We start from the raw sequence: 25129 nt of genomic DNA on the forward strand, positions 1-25129 counted from the left end.
TAACAGAACACATTAAATGGGGATTACAGTCATTTAAGAAAGAAGGGAATGTGTCAGTGGCGCATTCCGGTCTACGCATTGCATTGCGTTGCGTCGCAAGCCGGCCGGACGTCCACAGGCCACGGAGGTAAGCGGCCCCACATGAGCAACGTCAGGCCGGGGACGCCTATGCACCACGCCCAATGTACCCTGAAAACCTGCAAGCTACGAGCGCGATGATGGCTTCAAATCCAGCGAGTCAGATCTAACGGCCGTGTCGTGAACCTATTCAATTCGTTGACCCATTTCACTGCGGCCACCTCAAGATCCTGCATCTGCATACACTTATAAACACACCTTAATACGAAAATCAGAATGGGCGAAGGGAAGAGGCAGAACCCCCTTGAATGTTGGCTATATCATCCTAAATGTGTATCTTTGGGTATTGCTCCGTCTACGCCGCATAGACCGTGCTTAAAGTGCTGTTTTGCCAGTACACGTGCCTGCGTGCACTCGTACGTTCTGATTTCATTTGCACATCACACTGTCACGGCATGTCTTTAGCGGGAAAAGAAAGATACTATGATAATTATCTTTGAAAATTCAATAATTCAAACTTTAGAAAGCTAGTAGATCGTGTGATATATAGTACAAATATAGCCCCGCCTTATATGACAAGATACAACAAGCCAACTCCATTCCTCAAAACCAAAGGTCGTCTATAGCTTGGGTTTAACCGAGGGCTCGGCGTTGATCTCCTCGTACATTTGATCGATCTGTGCTCGGAATGCTTTGGCGGACTGCGGCCTCTTCAACTTAAGACTGTTTACTTGAAGTTAGACAATGCTCTCAGGTATGAAGGGGTTATAACTTACGTAGGCGTCAGCAGCTCGTTGTCAATGGTGAAGGGGTCGATGGTGAGGTAGACGTTGCGCACGCGCTCGTAGCTGTTGAACTTGTGTTTCCGGCCAATTTTGTCAAGCTCTGCGAGGAAAGCCTTCTTGACCTTGGGATCATTGCCTGCCGCTTTGAGAGCTGTGAGGTCGGTCTTGTCGATCGTCTTCTTCAAGATCTTGCTGGCAAACGGCGCAAAGTTCTCCGGGTCGATGCCAAAGATGGCAACTAGCGTCGACTGGGCCGGATCGCCGTGAACGTAGGCCATGGCGGCCAGGTTGCTGCTACCCAAGTAGACATTCTCAATGCGCTCGGGAGAGATGTACTCTCCTTGCGACAGCTTGAGCACGTTCTTCTTGCGGTCAATAATCTTAAAGCGGCCCATGTTATCGACCTCTGCGATATCTCCCGTGTGGAACCAGCCACCAGCGTCGATAGCCTTGCTGGTCTCCTCCTCATTCTTGTAATACTCCTGGAAGATGCTGGGGCCGCGAAGGAGGATCTCACCGCGCGGGTAGGGCTTGTCCGTAACCGAGTAATCAAAGTCAGGAACGGATTCCAGGCAGATTTCGTTACATGCGGCAGGCGGTCCGATGTTACCAAGCGAGAAGTCGCCCTTCAGCTGAACAGTCGAGACGGCGTACGTCTCCGTCAACCCATATCCCTGCACAAAGTCGTTGCCGAAAGCGGCCCGCAGGAACTCGTGCACATCAGGATCAAGCTGGGCACTGCCGCTGACCATGCTGTGTGCCTTCTTCAGGCCAACAGCAGCACGAACCTTGGGGGTCCAGATTCTGTCGTACAGGAAATGAGTGTTACTCGACTTGCCGACAGGCAGCTTCATATTGGCCTTCTTGGTACTGATAACCTGGCGTGACAGGGATCCCTTGACTCCGTCGGCGTCGATAGTGGCAGTTCGGATGGCCGAGTTGAAGCGGTTGAACAAACGAGGCACAGACATGAATCCTGTCGGTTCGAGAATCTTCATATCATCGACCAATCCCACAATATCACCGCGGAAGAAACCGATGCAAGCTCCCTCGGCCAGGGCGGTCTGGTCAACCATTCGTCCGTAGATGTGAGCCAGAGGCAGGTAAGAAATGTGAACGTCCTTGTAAGTCACAGTCCCAGCTGATCTCGCAGCCGAGAGACCGGCAACAGCGTTTCCGTGGGTCAAGACGACACCCTTGGGCATGCCAGTCGTTCCGGAAGTGTAGTTGATGGTGACGTAGTCGGTTGCGCGCGGGGGGCGCACAGGTCGGCCAGACTTGGCACCAAGCTCTTCCACGCCGGCCATGGAGTGGATCTGAATGCCATTCTGAGCAGCAATCTCGTTCAAAACAGATAGCTTTGAGTAGCCGGCCTGTTCACCAGCATCTAAGGGGTCGAGGCAGACAATGAGTTTAAGGGAAGGAATTCGCGGTGCAAGCTTCAGCAAGACCGGAATGTGCGGGAGGGAAGTGACAACGCAAGCCAAGCTGGCATGGTTAATGATGTACTCTGTCGTATCGGGGCCGAGGGTCTCGTAGAGAGAAACGGTGAAGAGGGACTGGGACGCAGCGCCGAGATCTGGTTTCACCCAAGTCAGTATGCGCTCATCATGACAGTTCTGCAGCCGACGTACCGGTGATGTGCCACTCGGGACGGTTCTGGGACCACAAGCCAACACCGTAGTTGTCGCTGGTGATGCCAACCTTGTGATGGATCTCGACAAGGCCAGCGCCAAAGTTCTTGCGACGTTCAGCGACCTCAGCATAGGTAGCCCAGGTGTACTTATTGTCCCAATCCTTGGTGGCCGGGTTCCAGGCTCGGTGGCCCAAGCACTTCGCATTGGGGCGCTTTCGCGTGGATTCCTCAAAGATGTCGTGGACAGTCTGAACTGCGGGATCGAATGTAGACAGGAGAGGGCCGTCGCGGAAACGCCAATGACGGTAGATGGCACTGCGCCCCTCCGTCTCAGAGCCAGGGACCGGCACGCCGTAGGGCGAACCAGGAGGCGGCGGAGTGGACAGCTCCTTTATGTACGCGGCGGTGTCTTTTCTGGGGGCCATGTTGGCAGCGACAATGGGCTTTTGCAGTGGAATATGGGCGGGTTGGAATCGTCGATTGCTGACTTCTTTCAGGTGAGATGTCGCTGCTGGATCGTGAGAAACGACGATGCAACAGGACGCGATAGCGTTGGAAGAGATTCGACCTTGAGAACCCTGGAGTAAGGTAGGCGAAATATGCACGAAGCAGAGGATGTGAAGAGGGGTAAAGGTAGGGACGAAAAGAAACAAGAGGCGTCAATCCGAAAGATGGGACAACGAGAGGGGGGGCTTTCTTGTTCAAGGTTTGGCACAAGTACAGACAAGGAGCACGCTTTACGGGGTATTCGGTCCTCGAGTTCGTTGCCTTGGCTGGAATGTGCAGGAAATGGGGGGAGGTCCAATGGGCAAGGCCGAGTTTGTGAGCGAGGACCGAGGCACAAGTGCCCAGTGTGGCCAGGGTCAGCAAAGGTCCTCGGCAACCCCAGATAGCAAGTGCGCTAATGGGACGCTACAGCGACTGATAGGCCTCAAAAGGCTCGCCAAGGAGGCGTCGAACTCAGTGGCTTGCGGGGGCACTGGGGGGCTGGCAGGCCGCAGCGGAGGGAGTGGGAGCTGAAGCTGGGGTGCTGGGTCGGAGATTCGAAAAAAATGGGGAAGGCTGGCTTGTGGCCCCCGTGATGACCTCACAGTGAAGTGTCCACGTGGAGTAACGCGTCTGCTGCTCGACGTGTATATACGCCCAAGTACGCTGTGGACGCAACTCTGGGCATTATGAAAGAAAAAGAAAAAAAACTAAAGCATCTAGCTTTTTCCAAAAGTAATGCAATAATCGAGCTCTGGGCACTACGACCGCAATGCTAGATGCCGTCTTGGGGGACACACTCTGTTAGATGGTCAGGGGGAGCTGCATGCCTGTAAACGGGGAGCTTTCATTAAACGGGTCGCTGACTGGTAGATCCCAGCCCAGCCCCGAGCTCCGCCATCAACCATTATTCCTTCTCGGTCCTGAGATTTGCTCGGATCCCCATGTTCAGGGCGGGAAGCCCGATGGTGCCGACATTCCGAGCCTGAATATGTTTACTGTGATACGCATGATGAATCGGCGGCTCTCCAGATGCATCAAGCAGACTGTCCACTGAAATGGTAGGCATGCACTAACAATGCGATATCTTCCCCCTAAGAAACTCGCCTACTCTTGGCTGTCACATGCCAACGGAAGCCATCACGCCCCGGCGCAGGCACCTGTCTCACTCCGGGCGGAGGCCATTGGACGCCGTACCCGAACTGGCCGACTGACTCCGGGTCCCACCTGCTACAAACCCGCCCTGACGCCGCGTTGGCGGGAAGATTTACATCTCGTACAAAGACCGATGTCTACCTACTGGAGCTGCCCACGACTATGAGTTCCGTGTTCCTATTGGGGGGGTCAGAAGAGGCTTTTCGCAGGTGATTACTGCATCAATTCTCCGTCATCGCCCAACTATGCCAATTGCGCGTCTCGTACCTAGATTAGGCTGGTAGTGACTTGTCGACCGTTCGGATGCTGGCTTTTCAGCCATGAAAACCCGGCTACATAGCTATTGGGTTCGTCTGCAAAGGTGTAGCGAATGTCTGGCTGATATATGTGGTCGACGGTACCAAAACGCGGATGGGTAACCCAAATGTCGCAAGGCGGGCCGCCACGAACAACAAAGTCGATGGCTAAAGGGCAGCCTCTCAACCTCTCGAAATTGAGATAAATCAAGGCAGGTCCTTCTCGGAATGGATACATCTTGCGCCTTGTGTATCCGGTTAGCAGGTCGTCGATGGAAGTCCTGTAGTTAATCCGCGACAGCTTTGACAGCATTCGCTGCAAGAGGAAGAAGGTGATGAGACAGAGGCAACGGCTGCGGCGGGATACTGGAAACACAAAACAAGTGTCTGCGTTTTGGATCACGTCCGATCAGTAAATGCTCGGGTACCGAACAGATGCCTAAGCATGACAAGCCCTGGGATGACTCGTGAGGGCCTCGGGATGACACAGCGTAGGCCAGCTGTTCTTTTCAAACAGCCAGATCTGAGCGGTTTGGAAACGCACAAAGTCAGGGTCTCGTGCCAAAAGGGGGAGGGATGGCGACCGGAAAGCATCGAGAACAAACTGGCGCGGTTGCCCGTACAAGCTGGGTATGTTAAGGTTCAACAGAAGGTTTTCGTTTCTTCGCATACAATTTCGATTCGAGCGATATGGAAACGAGGCGGCCAGGCAAGACCACGACAATTTGTCCGGAACTAGCGAGGCTTCTGTTTATTCAGCGAAACCCAGAAAAGCACAGCCTTGGGAAGCTTGGACCCGTGGCCTTGTAATGCGACAAAAACACAGTTGCAAATGCAGTGCTAAGGCGGATTCCAGATCGCTTGCCAAGAACTTCGGTGCTGCGTTGAGGCTCTACGGGTGGCAGAAATGGGCGCTCCGATGATGGCCAAGACTCTGGAGAACGTCCGATGGGAGCGCCAATACTATGGGGGAACTCCATAGAATCGACACCAGGGGTGGGCAATGGGCGGAGGGCGTGAATGCCCAGCAATCCTAAGCATTTCTGACATGCTGACTGGCGAGGCGAAGCTTTGGCAGAGTAGTAGTTTCGGGACTGGCCAAGTCGGCAGAGGCAGCCGCCGTTGCAGCGTGTGGTGACACGGTTGGGGGAATCGCGAGAAGGGCCGCACAAGGGAGTATGTGTCAGTAGCGGAAGCGGGCGGCCAAGGCAAAATCCATCGAGGGAGGTTCCTTGGCAATCTGAGTATCGGACTGAGTCTGGGAGTTGGCTGTGCGGCGTCTCAGCAGCTTTTTTAAGAACACAAGCGAAGACAACCATGCCCCAGTTTCTTGAGCCGGTATGTGACGGGAGGGCCCTGCCACTACCCAACCCCAAGAGGTCTTCCTAGGGTGCCGCCTGGGCGTTCTGCCGCCGTTCATCGCTGCTTGCTGTTTCGGGCTCCTGAGGAACTCGGGCGGCGCCCTTGGCGCTGTAACGTCCGCCGTATGTGGCGATCCTCCGTGGAAGGGAACAATCTGGGTATGCCTCCTGTCTCCTGCTCCTGGGCAATCGCATCCAGCGGTCCTTTCCCTCCCTCCCTCTTCTCGTGCTCTCTCCTCTTGGCTGTTTTTTCTCTGATGGCCCAGACAGACATGACAGGGTTGACAACCCGCCCATTAACTGTGCACATATTCTATACTAGGGGGGAAGAAGAGGGATGGACCTGGTTTCGAGGAAACAACACGCGTTCGGACATTTTCTCTCTCGTCCACGCACGTCTATCTCGTCGTCGCAAGTGTGAGCCAACTAGCCCAGCCCAAACCCGTCTACTCTTTTCCCCTGACCGCTGCGTTTTGTCATTTTCTCTGGTCTCAATTTGTTTCAACGCCCACAACACGAGATGGTCCGTCGTCGAAAGCTCGGTGGCACACGCTGGGCCCTGGTCGAATCATGTTTGCCTTCTTGAGACTCGCTGCTCTTCAGCTTCAAACCCCCTCCGGCCCAACAGGCCTGCTTGCAGACTCGCGTATCTCTGCGTCTCCGTCTCAAGGCGTTTCCCAATTTGTAGATCCCGCTTCAGCACTTTCGCCTCAAGTTTCCTAACCCGCACAAATACACACACCACTCACCATCCGCGCCGGCCCAATAAAGCGAGCCAAGGCCTTGTGGTCGCTGCTGACGCTCACATGGCAGCAGCAATGCATCGCTAATTTAGCTGGCCACCATTCGCGCAATATAGCTGTTCCTGCATGCTGTCACCCGCCCACTCACATCTAGACACTGCCGCCCGCATCGCGCCGCATTGCCGATCCTTCTCGCCTGGGAACCGCTTCTTGGTATCCGACAAGTGCGTGTGCACGTCTCCATAAACTCCAATTAAAAAACAAAAAAACGGCCCCCTTTTCGATGTGAACCTGCTACGAGGCCACGAGGCCACTGGCCAGAGGACGTAACCAACAACCCACGGCCGTCCAACCAGAAGCCGCCGCCTAACTGCCACCGCCAAGCCTTGGCCCGGCATTAAAAGGAGGCTCTGTTGATCGTGTGCTGGGATTGGTTCATGGGGCTCCTGGGACCCTGCTGCACACCATCTTCCTGTCTGAATAGCGCATGGCGACGGCCCAGGGGAGTCCCGTTTCAGATGCATTTCAGAGGTCTCAGGCCGTGCATTGTCCAGCGCAAAGCCGACCCTTGGGTGTCCAGTGATGGCTAGAGCCGCGACTACATGTCCCGCCTCTCAAACACGCAGACAAGGAGAGATGGGACTGCCTGTCCATACAAAAGCATAAGTGATTTCCCCTCCTTCATGCTGGCATTGCCTCTTCTTGGACCTTCTCCCGCTTGACCGTTTCTGCACATTCTCTCCTGCCACTCTTCCATATTCACTTCTTGAACAGCGCACTGGGGGCAGCTTAGATTTATTACCATACAATTTTTCTTTCCTTGATCTCTTAACCTCTCTCTTCCCTGACGAATCTTACGAGTCTACTTACACGAAACGATAACGAATATCGACAAGATGGGTCTCATGCTTCCTCTCCGAATTGTGCAGGGCGTCTTTTCCCTGGTGGTTCTGAGTCTCTCGGCTTACAGTATGTGATGGCTGGTCTGAAACTGGGGCAACTGCGGTTGTCAGGGTTGGGCGGAACTATGAGCTGACTGTTTGCGTCGCAGTCGCCAACTGGTACAACATGGACACGATGACCTCGTCCCCGAGCCAGATCAACTTCCTGGTTTTCGTCCCTCTCTGGTCTTTCATCTCGATCGCCTATCTCGAGGTGGTCCCCAAGTTCGCTCCCCGAGGTGAGCCCCATCGTCCCGGACAGCAAGCTGGGAACCGATTAACTGACTTGAGTTCGCAGCTTCTCACCCCTGGGCCGCCGTTGGCTTCGAGCTTCTCAACGTTCTCTTCTACTTCGCCGGATTCATCGCTCTTGCCGTCTTCCTCAGCAAGCTGCTCTTCTGCCGCGGCGCCGTCTGCTCTGCCGCCCGTGCCGACACCGTCTTCGCCGCCTTCCAGTTCTGCCTGTGGACCGGCACCTCCCTGCTGATGGTAAAGGATGTTTTCAAGACGGGGTTCCGCAAGCCAAGCGTCTCTGGCCCCCCTCCTCAAATGAAGGAGTCCGCGTAGATCACGCAGGCTCCTTCAAATCTTTTCACGCCGCCCTCGCAGAAGCCCGGCGGGAGGCATCGGTCGAGCTGATCCGAGCCAAACGGATGCCGTCGTGGGATCGCAAGAGCAATCGGAAAAGCATATGGGAAGTCGACCAGAGACGAATATACGGCCCGGGATTTAGTGACGTGAACCTCGTCTAGATGACGAGTTCATGGACCGGAAGTGGGCCAGTGATTGTGTGTTGTGATGTGATACGATATTGGAAAAAACGCGTGGATCGGATACAGTTGGTTTTTGGGTTGGTCATTTAAATAAGGACGTAGATGCTATCCGTATTATTACTGCTACTACAGGCCTCGCTTGGCCTGCAGTCATTCCTCCCCATGACCTTATTAGTACAGTCAGTGTACGGAAGATATTAATCAATGTGTCGTTCCAAGGACAATGAGCCTATCCCATCATACTGTATATCATGTTGTCAAGTATCCGTGCTTCCATGTAAGCCAAATAGGATCCCGAACTTGTTCTTAGGAAGTTTCCAAACCAAACATGAACAAATGGTGTTTAATTCTGATGTCAGACCAACGATGGACATGGTATTGCACCCAACTTGTATACTATTACGACGTCTCTGACCCAATTGGCTGGGCTATATCCGTATACACTGCCGATTCAGGCCCATTGGAAGTGCAGCGGTGGGCTGGTGGGTGGAGACGGTGGGAACTAGCCTAGGTGGCTGAGTTGACGAACGGCAATGCAACTTTATTGGCTCCATCAAACGTCTTCAGGTCTTCACAGTCACCTCTCGACAGGGCGCCGGCAACCCTTTTCAACGACAGTCATATGGAAGAGTAGCCAATTGTCACTCTGACATGCAAATCATGCCTCGTATTTACCTGCCCGCGGCCACTGGTGTCGAAAGAAGCTTACCGAGGCGCCAGCCGGCGCATGTCTCACATCAATCAGCCTTAACCGTGGGATCTTGCTCAGTTGCTCAAGGACTAGCCTTCCAGCTTAGAAGAAGAAACCGACCGACCGCCTTGTTCGTCCCCACCTCCGACGTGAACGTGAATTTCGTGTGTTCCCACTCTCGAGTTCGAGCGACAGCCGTCGTGGGGCGGTATGGCCGGTCTGTTAACCCATGGTTCGTCTCTCCCGCCCCGACAACCGCGGCGGCGGCATCGTAGATGTGGACCCAGTGTGGTTATCGGGGGAACCAACGTTCAGTTGGAACTCGGCCGGGTCTCCAATGAACCTGTCATTCCACACACCGTTCCTTCCGGCGCTTCGAATGCCCCCCACGATTCAGCCACCAAAAACCCCAAGCACCCCACGGCAAAGGCACCATTGAACGTCCATACAGAAGGCATGCCGCGTAACAGCAGCTGACAAACAAGATCGGACACGAGACTGACTGCCTCAAATTGTCAGATTGCTTCAGGCACTCGGTGAACCTGCAGCCGGCGAAGGGGGGCCAAGAGACCCAACTAAACTTCTCCAGGTCACCGACAAGCTCCGTGTGGGTTGCCCCTCGTTCCTCCCAGTGAAAGCAGTGCAAATGTGAACCCCTGCCGGTGCCCCGCAAAGTGACATTTCAGCGCCGATTGCGTGCTCTGGCCATACCCCACATCCTTTGCCTAAATCGGCCCTCGTCCACAAGCTGCCAGAGCAGGACCTCTCAACAGGAGCTGCTCACCTCACCGTCCGCAGTCGCGAAGTGTACATGTCTGGCCAATTGTTGCTACAGCACCGTAAACAAGATGACAAGGTGACAAGCTGTCGTGGCTGGCCGAGAGCCAAGCTACCGCTTGCCCTCCCCTGTCGGCGATGGGGGAGCTAACGACGAAATGGAGGGGTCCTGACGAGGGTTGTTGTCCCTTTAGGAAGAGATACACTACCTATACCCTCTTTCTTCACAGGAAGGGCAATTATATATAAAAGCCAGCCTATGGTGTGATTTCCCCTCAATGGCATCATCGTAGCTAGCCCTCTTCCTTCATTGCCCCTCTTGTGTGCTCTACTGCTCCGTTGCGCTCCGTTGCCGGCCCGTGGTCTGAAAGCGCATTCATTATTCTTCTGTCCGTACCACCTCCAGAGACAAAAAGCTTCTTTGTGTTTTTTCCCCTCCCCCCTTCTTCACCCCTCACCCCTCACCAAAACACCCCTCCTCCAAACACTGTCGTAGGACAAGAAGTCAAATCACAATGGTTGCCGAACTGAGCAAGAACTTTGAGACGCTCCAGCTCCACGCGGGGTATGTACACAACTGAACCTGCCTCGTGGCAACCCGGGCTCTAGAGGAGCTATCCCTGGGGTAGAGAGCTATCTGGGACTGACGAAGAAATGTGTGACACAGCCAGGAACCCGACCCGACCACCAACTCGCGCGCCGTTCCCATTTACGCGACCACGGTTCGTGAACCCGGGCGCTATTCGCGCTTTCCAGTCCGCATGCGCAGCGCAACTGACAGCAAATAATCGTCTAGAGCTTCACCTTCAATGACTCGGCCCACGGCGCGAGGCTCTTCGGCCTCAAGGAGTTCGGCAACATTTACAGCCGTATCATGAACGTATGTTTTTCCTGCCCCCTCGGCGGCGCCCATTGGCTCGGCTGGAAGCTCCGTCACTAACAAAACTCACCCCACCGCAGCCCACAGTCGACGTCTTCGAGAAGCGCATCGCTGCGCTCGAGGGCGGTGTCGCCGCCCTGGCCACCTCCTCGGGCCAGGCCGCCCAGTTCATCGCCATCAACGCCCTTGCCCACGCCGGCGACAACATCGTGTCGACCTCCCTGCTGTACGGCGGCACTTACAACCAGTTCAAGGTCTTCCTGCCGCGCCTCGGCATCAACACAAAGTTCGTCGATGGCGACCGCGTCGAGGACATTGCCAACGCCATTGACGACAAGACCAAGGCCGTCTACGTCGAGAGCATCGGCAACCCCAAGTACAACGTCCCCGACCTCGAGGCCATTGCCAAGGTCGCGCACGAGAAGGGTGTTCCCGTTATTGTAAGTAGTCTAGACTCGTCCGCCATGTGTCTACAACAGCAGAGTCGTGACTAATACGCTATTTCAACAGGTCGACAACACCTTTGGTGCCGGCGGCTACTTCATCCGCCCCATCGATCACGGCGCCGACATCGTCGTCCACTCTGCCACCAAGTGGATCGGCGGCCACGGCACCACTATCGGTGGTGTCATTGTCGACAGCGGCAAGTTCAAGTGGGACAACGGCCGCTTCCCGCAGATGACGGAGCCCAGTGATGGCTACCACGGCCTCAAGTTCTGGGAGACCTTCGGCCCCATCACCTTCATCATCCGTGCCCGCGTTGAGATCCTGCGCGACCTCGGCGCCTCGCTCAACCCCTTTGCGGCCCAGCAGCTTATTATCGGTATCGAGACTCTGTCCCTCCGTGCCGAGCGCCACGCCCAAAATGCCCTTGCCCTTGCAAAGTGGCTCGAGGCCAGCGACTACGTCAGCTGGGTCTCGTACCCCGGCCTTGAGAGCCACCCGTACCACGAGACAGCCAAGAAGTACCTCAAGCGCGGCTTCGGCGGTGTTCTCAGCTTCGGCGTCAAGGGCGGCGGCTCTGCCGGTAGCCAGGTTGTTGACGGTTTCAAGCTCATCTCCAACCTCGCCAACGTCGGCGACTCCAAGACCTTGGCCATCCAGTGAGTGAAATCCCCAGAGCACTTGCTCCGTTTGCAGAAACGCTAACGATCGTAGCCCTTGGACCACCACCCACGAGCAGTTGTCCGACGAGGAGAAGACTAGCTCCGGTGTCAGCGAGGTAAGATTTTCAAGAAAAACCCCCCTTCCTCCTCCAGTCGGATCCCTCCTTACTGACGAACGAATCAAACAGGACCTCATCCGCATCTCCGTCGGCACGGAGCACATTGATGATATCATCGCCGACTTTGAGCAGTCATTCAAGAACGCCGCAGCCGCCTCGACCTCTGGCAAGACTGCCCCCGCGGCCGAGACGAAGGAGGAGGAGGCGCCACTGGCGCCTTAAGTCGGTGGCGAGAGCGTTTTGCACTTGCCGGCTGCCGGTTGGATACCCAATAGTAAACAGCGTGTGACTGGATGATTTGTATGAGAACGAATACCCGTAGAAAAAGCAACATTGTCTTCTTATCTTTGAATGCCCTCGGAATCCCTTGGCGTTCCTCGTGCTGTGCACATCAGATTGGGACCAACGTCCCTTGAAACAGCTGCCGCCCAGCAGCCGGTTGTCGCCATATCGGGCTTACCTGACGCATCGGGGTTGAAACAGAGAAAAAAAAAGAGAAAATGGGGGTTCCCCTTCCTGGTCCTCCCGATGATCGCTCCTGTGGCAACTCATAAAGCATGCAAAGTAATAAAACGTGCCGGCGCCACAAATTCCTAGTGGACAGAGCGGGCAGAAAACGTGCCTGATTGCAAAGAGGCTTGTGGTGTAAATAAGACAGTTGCGCCGGCGCTGCTACCTTGAGGAATGGGGCCAAGCCGGGCGGGGCCCCGCCGCCGCGGGTCGACGACGATAATCCGTCAGCACCCCTGATTGGTCAGAACCGTCCAGCTTGACCACCATCCGCCGTCCACTATTGCTGGTTTGTGGTTTGTTCCCCAAGCTCCCATCCTCGACGCCATTCATCTACGCCGCAATATCCACCCCTCAACCTCCAACCTCTCCAGAGCTCCCCTTTTGTTTTTTAATCCTTATCCCGCCGCCGTTCGTCGCAGCTCGTCGAGAACCGCCCTCCTTCCCCCTCCTCTCCTCCTCTCCTTCGGTCCAGACGGTCGCACCAAAGAACCGCACGCCATCGAAAATGCGCCTCCTCGAATCCCTCGCCTTCGCGGCCCTCGCGACCACAACCTGGGCCGCTTCCGTAACCCTCTCGGTCCCGTCCTCCCCCGTCCTCCCGAACCCCTACACCCTCCCGCCCTCAACGCGCGCAACCCTCTCAACCCTCTCGGCGTCCTTCTCCGCGCCGCTGTCCGTGCAGAACACCTTCGTCTTCAACAACGTCACCGCCCCGGGGTCTTACCTCGTCGACGTCCACTGTGCGACCCACGCCTTCGCCCCCTTGCGCCTCGACATCGCCGCCGACGGCAGCCTGTCCGCCTGGGAGACGTACCGCGGAAATGACTGGGATAACAAGGGCGAGGTGTACGCCTCCAAGGATTTTGAGAATGGCGGCAAGGGCTTCGAGGTTCGGGTTCTGGGCGGGAAGAACTACTTTGTGGAGAGGAGCAAGTGTATGTCTCCCCTTCCCCTTTTGCCTCTATAGTGCGTGCCGTGGAGAACTGTTTCCCAGAAACCGGAGGAGGGGAGAGCTCCACTGGACAAACACGCAAGAGTGCTTTGGATACAGATGCTAACATACGTCCTGCGCAGTCTCCGTCTTGACCATTCTCAAGAACCCCATGATCCTTCTCGGCCTGGTCAGCATGGGAATCTTCCTCGGCATGCCCTACCTCGTTGACAACAGTACGTTTCTCCGCCATCTCCCACCCCCTGATAGCCCCCTCTCCCAACCGTCTTTTGAAAGGCGACATCCCTCGCAGCAACAGTAGCTAACTATCGACCTCTAGTGGACCCCGAAATGCGCGCCGAATTCGAAGAGCGCCAGAAGAGCAACCCCATGAACAGCCTCCTCGGTGGCGGCGGCGCCCAGCCCGGCGCGAACCCCATGGGCAACTTCGACATGGCCGCCTTCCTCGCCGGTACCGGAAAGAAGGATGAGCCCGCCTCTCCCTCGGCGAGTTCCGGCCCCGCCCCTGCGAGCGGCGGCAGCGGCGGCAGCAACGGAAAGAAGGAGAAGGGTGTGCGGAGGTGAAGCTGATGGGGGGGCAGGGGATGCGTGATGTGGCCGAGGGACAGAGAAAAGGTACGGCGGTGGCGGCGTGGTATTCAACGAAGCCGTCGAGAGAAAGAGTCAGTGACGCCGTGCCATGCCGTGCGTGCTCTTTCTTTTTTCCCCTTTTTCTTGTTTCCTATATACGTATTCAGAGACTGAATAGCCGATTGTGCTTCTCATGCACATGCAAAATCCACCCCGGTGATGGCTACCAGTTTCATGCGTCGAGGGTTGGGGGGAAAAGGGGCCATCACTAGGGTAATCTGAAGGTGCGAAAATCTCAACACATGCTCACAGCATCTTGGTATTGGTTATTTTACTAATTCACACAAGACGAACAAAAGATGATTGGCACAAAAAGCGTTCTTCGCCTTTTATCATGAAGAACATATATTATAGACCCTAGATTCATCATGTTCCCAACCAAGAACCTTCTTCGTCCGTTTCGAACCCTCGAGAGCCATATGGCCGATGGTCTTTTATCCGAATGTTTCAACACCAAGGGGTGCAGTGGATTATTACACCCTCTAAAAGTCGCCGCCAAAGTCGTCACCACCACCAAAATCATCGCCATCCTGACCATCATCTGCGTACAACGTCAGTAAACACGAATCATGGCTCAAGGGATGGGACACTGGAACTTACTGTATCCATCAGCATATGCTTCTTGTTGTTCGTCATTGATGTGGTCCGCAATCAATGCGCCACCAAGTAGACCAGCACCGGCACCAAGGGCCAAGCCACCCGCCATACCCATACCGCCGCCGCCGGGCTTCCGGCCAGGTTGCATCCCGCTCATCCCGCCCATTCCCCGGCCATACCCACCGTAGCCTCCCTGCTGAGGATACCCGCCATACTGCTGCTGAGGGGGGTAACCACCGTATTGCTGCTGCTGAGGGTATCCGCCATACTGCTGCTGAGGGGGATAACCACCGTATTGCTGCTGCTGAGGGTACCCGCCATACTGCGGCTGCGAATGGCTGGAGCCGCCCATGCCGCTCGTCTTGGCCTTGCCGAGGAGCTTGCCGAGGAAACCACCACTGCTCTTTCCCCTGTCCTGCGCGCGAGGCGGGAGCTGGTCTGGGAACGGACTCTGGGGCTGCTGGTGCTGCTGCTGCTGGAGGTTGTAACCGGGGGGCATGGGCGAGTGGGAGCCGCGGGAGCGCGCCTCTTCCTCGGCCTGCAGCTGGCGGGCCAACCGCTCGTCCTCGCTCATCGTGTTGGAGCCGCCTGCTCCTGGGGGTTGGGGCGTCGAGCCTTGGTTCTCGTACGGGTTCGGCTTGTGGTCGACCGGTGTCGGATCACCGGGTCTAGGGGCGTAGCCCGGGGGAGGACCGCCCGGATGGCCGTCTGATGGAGGGGGAGGGGGGAGGGCAGGCTCCGTAGGCTTATCCCACTGAGACTGCTTGGTGTGGAGGTTGACGTAGAACCTGAAGGATCCATATTAGCGCCATGACACCCAAGAGCAGACGGCCGGCTTCTGTAGACGGGCGCATGCAGTGACATTCAGACATACCATTCTTTGTATTCAACATTCCAGCGAGCGATCCAGCCGGGAGGAACCTCGGGGGCCTTGGGCGGCGGGGGGCCGGTCGGGGGAGCAAAGTCGTCGGCCATGTGTAGTGTTGCGGGGTGTGGGTGGGAGAAACAAGGCGATTGAGTATTCGCGCAATAGTGGAATCGAGTCTTGATAAGTCGGTGTTGGCAGCAAGCGGGCTCGTGATGGGATGCGACGGGCCTTAAGAACAGAGTTTCAAAACCGCAGAAAGCTACCCTCAAGCGATTGGGGAAATAACAAACAAAAGAGCCTGATGTTGGGACGGATGGATGGGAGATATTGCCTCGCGGGGTGTCAGGTGTGTATTGGAGGCGCAATAGGTTTGGAGGGGGGGGTATTTGAGCTGCGGAAGACCAGGATTACGTCTTCAGTTTTAAATGTCCCCCTCGAGCTAAGCATACCTTGAGGTGGAGGTACGCACCAATCGCACCCCGACGTTTCCGCTTCTTTCTTCACCTTTTAGCTCGCGAGGGGTTGGGAGGCAACGAGGCTTCGCAGCACACCTTTCCGGGTTGCCTGGTTCACTAACAGCACCTGGCAACTTCTGGAACGGAGAACAGCGTGATGTAAGCCATTCGTGGTAGGGGTGTTTACTGGGGAGCGAAGGCGGACAGAGGCAAAGCAGCCACGAGCTTTTGCTAGTACAGGTGATTTCAGCGGTTGCTTGGATATTGGGTCAGTGGATTGAACCGGCCTCGGTTCATTCCCATTCCCGTTTTCTCGAAGCCGTCCATGTCTTCTCTGCTTCTGCTGCTTTCTTGGCTCTGCTGCAACGGCGTGATGCGTGATGCGAGCTGCAAGCACAGCCCCTCTCTCCTGATGCTTGTTGGATATTGCCCCTCAATTGCACCCAGTACGCAGCATGAGCGCCCCTCCCTCCGCTCCTGCTGCCTCCTCGCGCGCAGCCACTGGAACGCTTTCTCTGCTGTTTCCTATTGCGACCCGGGATGCCGGAGACCCGACGCGAAAGTGGGCGGGAGGGATATGTCCCTCAGAGGTATATTATTGCGTGAATTTGTATGAAATAATACATCAGAGTCACTTCTACCAGCACCCTGCAGCAAACCCCCAAAGCTCGACTGGAAACGTCTCGCACAGACCAAACTCCACCGCGGGGACCCATGAGTTTGGCTGTGACCCTCCCCTCGATGCTTTCCAGGCTTGTCATTTTCCATTCTTTCCCTGCGCTCTTGGCGGGAGGCAAAAGGCGTAGCCATCATCTCAGAACCATGCTCACATACGTATCAGACTTGTGGCTGGTGCTCCCGTATTGTGCAGTCTGGAATCATCTAGCTTTGAGTCACAACTAGAAATTAGTGGCGAAGAAAACCCACTCCCACATAGGAAGACCGCTACTTGGACCAAATGACATGGCCGCAAGTCCAGATGACACCGTCCCACCGTGATGCCTTCCGCGTGGCGGTGCATATCAACTTCGACTACACTACGGGTCGCGGTGTTCCTCCAACCGCCCCAAAGACCCTGGGGGGTGGCAGCCCCGTGGGCCATACTCCTGCGTGCCCAGCACTCTGCATTCTGCCCGCTGCGCCAAGCCTAGCCTTCCTCTGTTCTGCCGCCCACGGTATAACCACCTACTGTTATCGGGCGTTCGCCCAACTACTTACTATCGATTGCGAAGACATCGTGGCGCAGCCCGGGAGGGTCGCCTTCCACCATTCATCTCCTTCCTGAAGACAGTTATGAAGCTTGGCACAGCCGAGCAACGTTGGCATCCCCTTGCACGATAATACGTAAAAAGTCCATTGAACTAAGTAAGGGCAGAAACCGAACGGTTTAGCTCGCCCGGCGGAAACCAACCAGTGGCCTTTTTACAGGCGTCTATCCCATCTACGCGAACGTGTAAGCACGCTGCGTAGGCAACTCCAAATCCCTGGCAACTATACAATCTTTGAGAAAGGGAAACTACAGCAAGCAAGGTGTATCGTCTCATGGCAGGCCTCTTTCGTCCCGCCTCCTCTCGCCAAATAGGTAGGCTGCCTCCATGCAGTAGGCGCCCCCTCCGCTGGCCATCCTACGCTCGCTGCCGTAGCAGATAACCACCGCATCCAGAATACCGCTGAGAATACCTTCCATGGCGCCCATGACCGAAAACCCGATAAAACTGGCAACTATACCAACAACATATGCGTACGCCGAGCCCCGTGCTCCCATTCCGTCAGGCAGCGAGATCGACAGCTGCTTCGCCGTCATGACCCATCCCGCAAAACCAAGCGCCGTGGCCATAATGAACCGTGTTGCGTACAAAAGCATCTTTGCTAGTCGATAAGGAAGTAAAGGAGAGTGACTGGACCGCCGTGAGCTGAACACTTGTGGTGTCAAGGTTGTCGTGGGTCGTTGCGGAGACAGAAAGTCCATCTGGCTGAGGCCTCGTGCCGCCGTGTGCAGGTTCTGCGAGTGAATCGCGCCGTATGTGATAGTCAGTGGGTTCGTGAGCGCTGCGATAGGGGTCGGTATCCACATGGCAGCGATGTGTTGAAGGATGTTGGCCAGCTTCCGAGGCAGCACGAGGAGAGGCGCCCGAATTAGCAGCGCCAGCAACGTCGACTCGCAGATGCTGCCGAATATGGTCGTCGTCGCGTGATTGAGTGCGGCTGTGACAATCTCGGACGACGTCGGTGCCGGCGCCGCATTGCGGTGGAAGTACCACTGGGACACAGTTGCTGCCGTTGTGGCTCGTTGCACTGCGTTGATAACACCGATGGTCCACATGTACATCATGACGAACCAGATCCCCAGCCACCAGCTGGAGACGCTGATGATGAATCTGGCAAGCCTTCTCGAGAAGTAACCCCCCAAGAAGATCCTCGAGAACATCCACATCCACACCCATGTCCAAACCACGATGAGCGCGAGACAGCTGAATCCCAAGATCAGGAGTGCAGTGTTTGCCGCGAGAATCCGGGTGGAAAACTCGAGGATTTCGATCGCCTGCCGGATAGCATAACGGCCCTTGTAAGCCATGTACATCCAGGCGATAGCCGAGATGGCCGGGACGAGAGCTGCCCACCGCATGGCTCGATCTTGAAAACTGGTCCCATGTGACCGGCCCTCGAAGCTGGCAACAAAAGGATATAGCGTGAACGAAAACATGATGACGGGAACTGCAACGAGGATCAAGAGTGCGAGTGGGCGGGCGAATGATCGAAGCGCCGCAAGCCAGACAAAGGATACAAGAACAGAGATGAGAGTATCAACGGCGAGCATGTGAAAAGATGCTTGCAATGTCGTGTAAACTGTGTCGCCCCATCCCTTCTTGGGCGTACCCGTGTGAAGCCAGACGAGCACGAAAGTAGATACCAAGCCAGCGAGAGCAATCAAGAAGATCCAGGCGAAAAAGGGGTCGTACTTGAATATCTCCCCTTCGGCTAGGGGAACGGTAGCCGGCAGGGTCCCGTCGTCGGAACTCGCTCGCCGAGCCTCGTTAAAGTCGTCTTCCTGGGTATCCTCCCTTCTCAACGGGAACTTGCGGTCTCCTGACTTGGGTTGGAAATTTTGGAAAGCAGGCGGGCTCGAGTCTGTCACCTCGTTCAGCAGCGACTCGGACGGGTCGTAGTCCTGAATCTGAGAGTCTAGCCCGATATCGACCATCTTGGGGTTGGTGTCCGACCCCTGGTCAGAACCCTCGCGCTGGATATCCTCCGCTTCTTCGTCTATGACGTCCCTCCCACGGTTGCGTCCACTGAAGCTCTTCGCGCCGTTCCAGCTGCTGCGAATACCTCTCCGCAGACCTCGGTCCTGATACCTTCTCCCGGGCCCTTCGTTGCTCTGCTCCAGCGAGCCACGGCTGGCGTCCGGGTCCGTCTCGGAGCTCTCCACCATTTTGCTCGCGGCGGCCACGCGCCGTGACATGTGAAGGGCAGCCATATCTGCAGCATCCCGGTCCCTCTCATCCTCATCGTCCTCTTCCATGTACTCGTCGAGCGTGCTGTGGAATAGCGGCGCATCCTGGGCGGCGGACATACGGGAGGCGAAGCCTAGTTGACCGTAACGCGACCCGCCAGCCTGGTAGGGGTTTCCTCCATAGCCTCTGCCGATGAACGACCGCCCGCCATTTCGAGGAGGTCGCGACGACCAGTCGTTTGGATGCCGTGGTGGGTTTTCGTTGCCGTCGGTCTGGCCCGCAAAGTTGGAGAGTCGGGATTGTGACTGTGCCAGGAACCTAGAGGCGTCTGCAGAGGGTCAGTTCATTGACCGCCGCCGGGTAGTCGGTCGGGGATCCAGTTGGCAGAGCAGACTTACATTCCGAGAACATGGTGCTGCCAGTAGCGAGGACCTCGTCCCCTCAGAAAAGCTCGCGTGCTCTTCGGTCGGTAGGAACGCGGGACAATAGGTAGATAAGGCGGGCTATTGAGGGCGGTAGAATGACGATGATGGACAAAGAATAAACGGCTGGAATGTTTGGGTGCCGGCAGTGGGACACTAATCGTATACGCAAACGGGAGAGGCGGGCAAAGGGGCTACTGTCATAAAATCGTGAAGTCGACTATGTCACTCGGATAGGAATAAAAATTCAGATCAAGGCTGAGGTGCTCGTGAGAAGGGCATCCGCACCATGGCGTCGGGAAAGATATGAATCGGAGGTCATGCGGTGCATGAAGACTGAAAGCACCAGGCAGGTGAATGAGTGGACCGGTGAGGGAAGGGAAGGGGTACATGGGTGGCCATCAACGCCCGGACAGGCAGGCTTGTTAGGCAGCGTGGGCTGGTGCAGCCTGAACAGTAAATAGCCCACAGCTAGCACACGACACCGACACCGCCCACATTTCAGCGCCGGAACCCTTTCCCCAGGTACCTACCTCACTAACAAACCAGCCACTCAGAACGGCCGGTCCTGAGGGAGCCAGGAAACATGGAGCCACCCACGGGCCACGGCCGGCACTCATCGGACTTATCGTGGGCGATAAGGCGGTAAGCTGGTGCATTGCAGCATTGCGGCATTGAGGGCCCGGATTGCTTTGGATCGCTGTGGGCTCCTCCCAGTCCCAGGTCCGCCTCGTTTGCGTCCTGGGGACTCCGACAAACCGCCCCCCCTCCCCCATGGCACCAAGGTAGAGTTGCATACAGTTTTGGCATGCAGGAAACATGGGCAGCTTCAAGGCAATCCCATAAACATGGCCAACTTTGATGGGCTGAAGCATTCGACCTCCATCACGGTCACCTCTCTGGCGTCTGTTTCTCACAAACTTGATGCCTCTTCCTGCTACTGCTGCATGGCACTGACATGTCCCGGCGTGAGACACAGCATCCACTTGGCCAAATCCAACCCCCCGCCCTCGAGTCAGTATGTCAGTCTGTCAGTCTGTCCGTCTTTCCCAGGTCCATCGTCAACTGACTGATGCTGCTGCTACTGCCGCCGCCGCCGCTGCTACTTGGTCCTGGCGGGTTCGTCCTTGCCAGCCCCCCCACCCTCCCTCTCTTTTACCTTATCACTCATCACTTGCGTCACCGATAACACCATGCTGAACCCCTGCCGCCCTTTACCTGGTCATCGGCCCAGTCTTAACTGGGGCTCTGTCGTCTTCTGGTCTAGCCTGTGACAGGGGCCCATCTTAAACATCGACCAGCGTGATGCACTCGCCATTTCTCACACCTAGTGATCCCACCTCTTGAAGTAGCAAGAAGCTTTCGCAGACGGGTCATCTTCTTAGATAGCTTTGAAAAATCTCCCACATACACGCACACGCACACAAGCGCCCCGACATACGAACGGCAGCTTCTTCTCGGTTTTTTTTTTATGCATTGCCTCGGGAGCCACGGGAGCATCACATCTTACCGAGAACAGACGACATCTTCGAACACCCCCTTGTTTATGCAGAACTTCTGAACACGTGCTCCGACTACCGCCGACAGCTGTTTGAAGCTCCCAACATCAGACTAGCCAACGTCAACAACAACCACACACCCCTAATCCATCGCTCCGAAACCATCAGCGAAAAGCCCGGTCTCGCGGGCCAAAACACCTCTCCGCGTCCCTTTTCCCTCGCCGAGGCACAAAACATCACAGACCCCTTCCACCTTCTCCTCCTGCACAAACCACTGCCAAGGGCCATGTCGTCTCCACCATGGGACTACATTGCTAAACTTGTCTGCATCGGCGATTCCGGCTGTGGCAAGTCCAGCCTTACTATCCGTCTCTGCGAGGGCCGCTTCTCCCCGCACCACGACGTGACCATCGGCGTCGAATTCGGCTCCCGCATCGTCCCCGTCGGCCCCCCAAACACCCAACCGCCACCTCCTCCCGCACCCGCCCCGAAGACGAACCCAGACGGCACCCCCAACGGCCTCCCCGAGCCCCCACGCCTCGTCGAACCTCCGGCCGATGGCCCGCAGAAGCACATGAAGTTGTCCCTCTGGGATACTGCCGGCCAGGAGACGTACAAGTCCGTCACACGCTCCTACTTCCGCGGCGCCAGCGGCGCTCTGCTTGTTTTCGACCTCTCGCGCAAGCAGACCTTCCAGCACGTCACCGACTGGCTCAACGATCTACGTCAGATCGCTGAGCCCGACATCGTCGTCATCCTCGTGGGCAACAAGGCCGACCTAACGCAGGACGCGAACAATAAGCGCGAGGTCACCAAAGAAGAGGCCGAGGACTGGGCTAGGAACAACGGCGTGCTCGAGTACGTGGAGACGAGCGCAAAGAGCGGCGAGAACGTCGAGAAGGCTTTCATGAGGGTCGCCGAGAGGATATACCAGAACATCCAGGCTGGCAAGTATGACCTCAACGACAGGAGGTCTGGAGTCAAGGGCCCGGTTGCGGGAGGGAGCAAACAGGTCAGAATAGGGGCCGATGGGAGCAAGAGTTCGGGCGGCGGTTGCTGTTAAATGAGTCGCACAGAAACACAATACACGGGAAGGACAGTGATACCCACGGCCCTCAGCAAGAGCTTTTAGCTCCTTCTCATCGTTCGTCGTTGTACTATTACTTTTTAATCATAATTCACGGTCACAATCAGTTTACAGTCACAGTCAGTCGATCGCGGCCAGAACGGTCAAAGGCAGTGGACAGCTAGAAATGTGGAAACAAGGAAACGGTTCATGTTGCATTATATACGGAAGCATCTTCTGCCAACTGCCTCGCGTATCCCAAGCTCGAGACTCCGCTCGCCACCGCTTTTGTCGTGCATATCCTTACAGAGAGTTGGGTAAGGAAATGGAGCCATAATCACAGCCATTCAAGTACAATGTTCTCCGCGAGACAACCTCTGAAAGAGGGGTTTCCTCTCAACACTCATACCAAGAGTGCTTAGTCTGTCATTCTCCAGCTGTCGAACCACTTCATGTAGCTGTATTGCTTGTTGGGTCCCGTCATGCCGAAGCAAATCGGGCTGAAGAGGATGTAGAGACCAATAATGGTTGTGTACAGAACACCGTAGACAGCATACTGGGCGACCTGGTTCTTGTTTCGGAGGAACCAGTCGGCCAAGAAGCCAAAGGTGAGGATGGCAAAGTAAAGAGCAGGATAGTAGTGGTGGACATATGTCACACGAGCCATGACGGCGAAGGGAAGGTAGTGCAGGAACCAGCCGGCCAGGGGGTACAGTCCGGCGTAATGGATCTGATCCATCTCCTTCGAGCTCAGGTCGTTGTAGCCACGCTGCCAACGCACGACGTACCAGATGAAGACGAGACCAAAAACGCCGAGGCCGGCCGTGGAGCCCCAGTAGATGAGAGGGTTGCCGAGCAGGAAGTACTTGACGATGTTGTCGTCCCAACCGCACATGCGCAGACCGACGTTCAGAATAGGCCACTGCCACCATTGGGATGCCAGGTCATCCTGCTTGTCAGGATCGGGCACCAAGGCGTTGTTGGAAGTCATCATGGCGACGTTGAGGTGGATAAAGTCGTGAATGAAGGGAGACTTGTAACTACCCGGGTCACCAGGAGGCACTAAATTTCAGTTAGTGAGTTGACCCCAAGCGAGACGTCCATGTTGGCGAAAACTTACGCTTCTCGTTGGTATGAGCCTCAACGTTCCAGTGAGTGTAGGAATCCTTGGGGTTGTTGTTCTTGGTGCAGGTAACCTCAATCTGCTTGAAACCCCACTGGGGAAGGTTAACATTTCCAGCGCGAAGGTAGCATCCGAGAGAGGGGTGCTTCAAGCGGAAAGCCGTGGTCAGGGTGCGGATGCGGCTGCGGTCACGCGAGGCAACGTCGCGAACAACCTCAACCTGCCAATGATCTTTGTCATCACCAATGGTTAGGTTGCCATAGCAGGAAACTTCCTTGTCGGCCTTGGTCATGGGAGCAGCGATTTCATGCGAGTGGAGGTTGCGTCCCGTCTGGGCGTGAATGAGGCGGATAGTGCTGCCGTCGGCGATGAATCGGGGCTCGGCTTCAGGGTCATATTCCTCGTCATGACGGTTAGGGTAGAAGAACCAGTCGTTGTTGGCATCCTTGTGGTGGTAGCAAGTAACTTGCTGCTGAGCAGAGCCTTCAGGGTAGGTCTGGACGTGGGAGTGAAGGAGGCCACCGCCGTATCCCATGTTCTTGATGGTTGCACGCGATCCATAGGCAATCTCAAGCGGGCTGTTCTTGCCAACCTCTGTGCCCTTGAGGTTTGCTTGGAACAAGGAGCTCATCTGCGCATCGCCAGGACCAGTGTGGTCTAAAATGGCAAAGTGGAGAGCGAATGAGAGCATGTAAACCAAGAAAGGGACGATGATAAGGCCAACAACGCGAGTGACAACGTGAGCTCCCAGAGTGGTGACTGGCATCTTGGTGTCTCCGAACTTGCTCCACAGATCCTCAATGGTGTACAGGCCGACGAGGGAGGTAACGAAGAGACCAACAAGCTTAACACTGCACACGCAGCCGATGCTCAGACCGGTCATGAACAACCAGAAGAACCACTCAGGCTCGAAGGGATCGCGGCGTTGGTTGTGGAACTTGGACCAGCAGAGAACAGTGGCGACGGTTCCGAAGAGTAGCATCGAATCGAGGAGGATAAAGCGGCTGATGGTGGTGTATGAGTTTTCGCAGAGCACCATGAGAGTGACGAGCCAGACGGCGGGACGTCGCAGGTTCAGTTCGCGGGCGGTGAAGTAGGCCATGGGGATGCAGAGAATGCCGAAGAGAGCGTTGAAGGCCCTCATGAAGGTATAGTTGACATCTTCGGGGTACTTCTCGCCAGACTTGAACTCGAAAGATCCGTTGTAGCCTGCGAGAACACCAGACAGGCCGACCAGCATCTTGCCCAAAGGCGGGTGGACGTCGAAGTAGTATTCATGCTTGATGTAGTGGCTTCCAAACTTGCCAAAGTGTGCTTCGTCCCAGGTAACGATGTCGCTGATGCCAATCTTCCAGAGTCGAGTAAAGATGGCGAAAGCCGTGAAGATGATGGGGGCGATGACGACCTCCCACTCGTCGAGGAAAGAGCCCTGCTAGATAGCAGTCCGTCAGCACCAGCCACCTTGCGACAAATGACAGCTTCGAGGGGGAACCACGCATACCTTTTTGGCAAGCTTCTTCTTGTCATCGATTTCAGGGGCAGCCGTTACGGGAACTGCCTGGCCTGAAGGGACTGCTCGACGTCTGACGCCATCGCCGACGTCTGCGCCGGACGCAACAATTGGCTTTTCGGCTGTCATGGCTGCTCATGAACAAAGTCAGCAAACGGAAAGAGATGACGGGGAATGTTCCATGAGGCACTGACTCTCGAGACGGGATAGCC

At 56.0% G+C, this 25129-nt stretch overlaps 8 protein-coding genes across 8 annotated transcripts; 4 read left to right on the forward strand and 4 right to left on the reverse strand.

Moving 5' to 3' along the window:
- Nucleotides 1-698: 698 nt before the first annotated feature.
- EsH8_II_001085 (medium-chain fatty acid-CoA ligase FAA2) lies at nt 699-2924 on the reverse strand (the record flags this gene model as incomplete). The annotated part of the gene is made up of 3 exons (XM_083264383.1): nt 699-801; nt 855-2442; nt 2498-2924. 3 exons carry the CDS (start codon nt 2922-2924, stop codon nt 699-701), a joined length of 2118 nt encoding a protein of 705 aa, XP_083121705.1.
- Nucleotides 2925-7436: 4512 nt separating this feature from the next.
- EsH8_II_001086 (MARVEL domain-containing protein) lies at nt 7437-8048 on the forward strand (the record flags this gene model as incomplete). The annotated part of the gene is made up of 3 exons (XM_083264384.1): nt 7437-7509; nt 7592-7720; nt 7780-8048. 3 exons carry the CDS (start codon nt 7437-7439, stop codon nt 8046-8048), a joined length of 471 nt encoding a protein of 156 aa, XP_083121706.1.
- Nucleotides 8049-10237: 2189 nt separating this feature from the next.
- On the forward strand, nt 10238-12049 carry EsH8_II_001087 (bifunctional cysteine synthase/O-acetylhomoserine aminocarboxypropyltransferase MET17; the record flags this gene model as incomplete). The annotated part of the gene is made up of 7 exons (XM_083264385.1): nt 10238-10287; nt 10390-10444; nt 10519-10602; nt 10683-11042; nt 11113-11705; nt 11761-11824; nt 11897-12049. 7 exons carry the CDS (start codon nt 10238-10240, stop codon nt 12047-12049), a joined length of 1359 nt encoding a protein of 452 aa, XP_083121707.1.
- A 796-nt stretch (nt 12050-12845) lies between these two features.
- Nucleotides 12846-13856, forward strand: EsH8_II_001088 (uncharacterized protein; the record flags this gene model as incomplete). The annotated part of the gene is made up of 3 exons (XM_083264386.1): nt 12846-13275; nt 13415-13507; nt 13612-13856. The coding sequence occupies 3 exons, from the start codon at nt 12846-12848 to the stop codon at nt 13854-13856; spliced, it is 768 nt and encodes a 255-aa protein (XP_083121708.1).
- A 548-nt stretch (nt 13857-14404) lies between these two features.
- On the reverse strand, nt 14405-15494 carry EsH8_II_001089 (WW domain-containing protein; the record flags this gene model as incomplete). The annotated part of the gene is made up of 3 exons (XM_083264387.1): nt 14405-14463; nt 14523-15307; nt 15394-15494. The coding sequence occupies 3 exons, from the start codon at nt 15492-15494 to the stop codon at nt 14405-14407; spliced, it is 945 nt and encodes a 314-aa protein (XP_083121709.1).
- A 1888-nt stretch (nt 15495-17382) lies between these two features.
- On the reverse strand, nt 17383-19708 carry EsH8_II_001090 (choline transporter-like family protein; the record flags this gene model as incomplete). The annotated part of the gene is made up of 2 exons (XM_083264388.1): nt 17383-19625; nt 19696-19708. The coding sequence occupies 2 exons, from the start codon at nt 19706-19708 to the stop codon at nt 17383-17385; spliced, it is 2256 nt and encodes a 751-aa protein (XP_083121710.1).
- Nucleotides 19709-20567: 859 nt separating this feature from the next.
- On the forward strand, nt 20568-22281 carry EsH8_II_001091 (P-loop containing nucleoside triphosphate hydrolase protein; the record flags this gene model as incomplete). The annotated part of the gene is made up of 2 exons (XM_083264389.1): nt 20568-20733; nt 21239-22281. The coding sequence occupies 2 exons, from the start codon at nt 20568-20570 to the stop codon at nt 22279-22281; spliced, it is 1209 nt and encodes a 402-aa protein (XP_083121711.1).
- Nucleotides 22282-22702: 421 nt separating this feature from the next.
- On the reverse strand, nt 22703-25046 carry EsH8_II_001092 (dolichyl-phosphate-mannose-protein mannosyltransferase PMT2; the record flags this gene model as incomplete). The annotated part of the gene is made up of 3 exons (XM_083264390.1): nt 22703-23346; nt 23405-24839; nt 24909-25046. 3 exons carry the CDS (start codon nt 25044-25046, stop codon nt 22703-22705), a joined length of 2217 nt encoding a protein of 738 aa, XP_083121712.1.
- Between the last annotated feature and the right edge of the window lie 83 nt (nt 25047-25129).

This window comes from Colletotrichum jinshuiense, chromosome 2 (genome assembly GCF_051148585.1).
Source record: "Colletotrichum jinshuiense chromosome 2, complete sequence".
Lineage (NCBI taxonomy): Eukaryota > Fungi > Ascomycota > Sordariomycetes > Glomerellales > Glomerellaceae > Colletotrichum > Colletotrichum jinshuiense.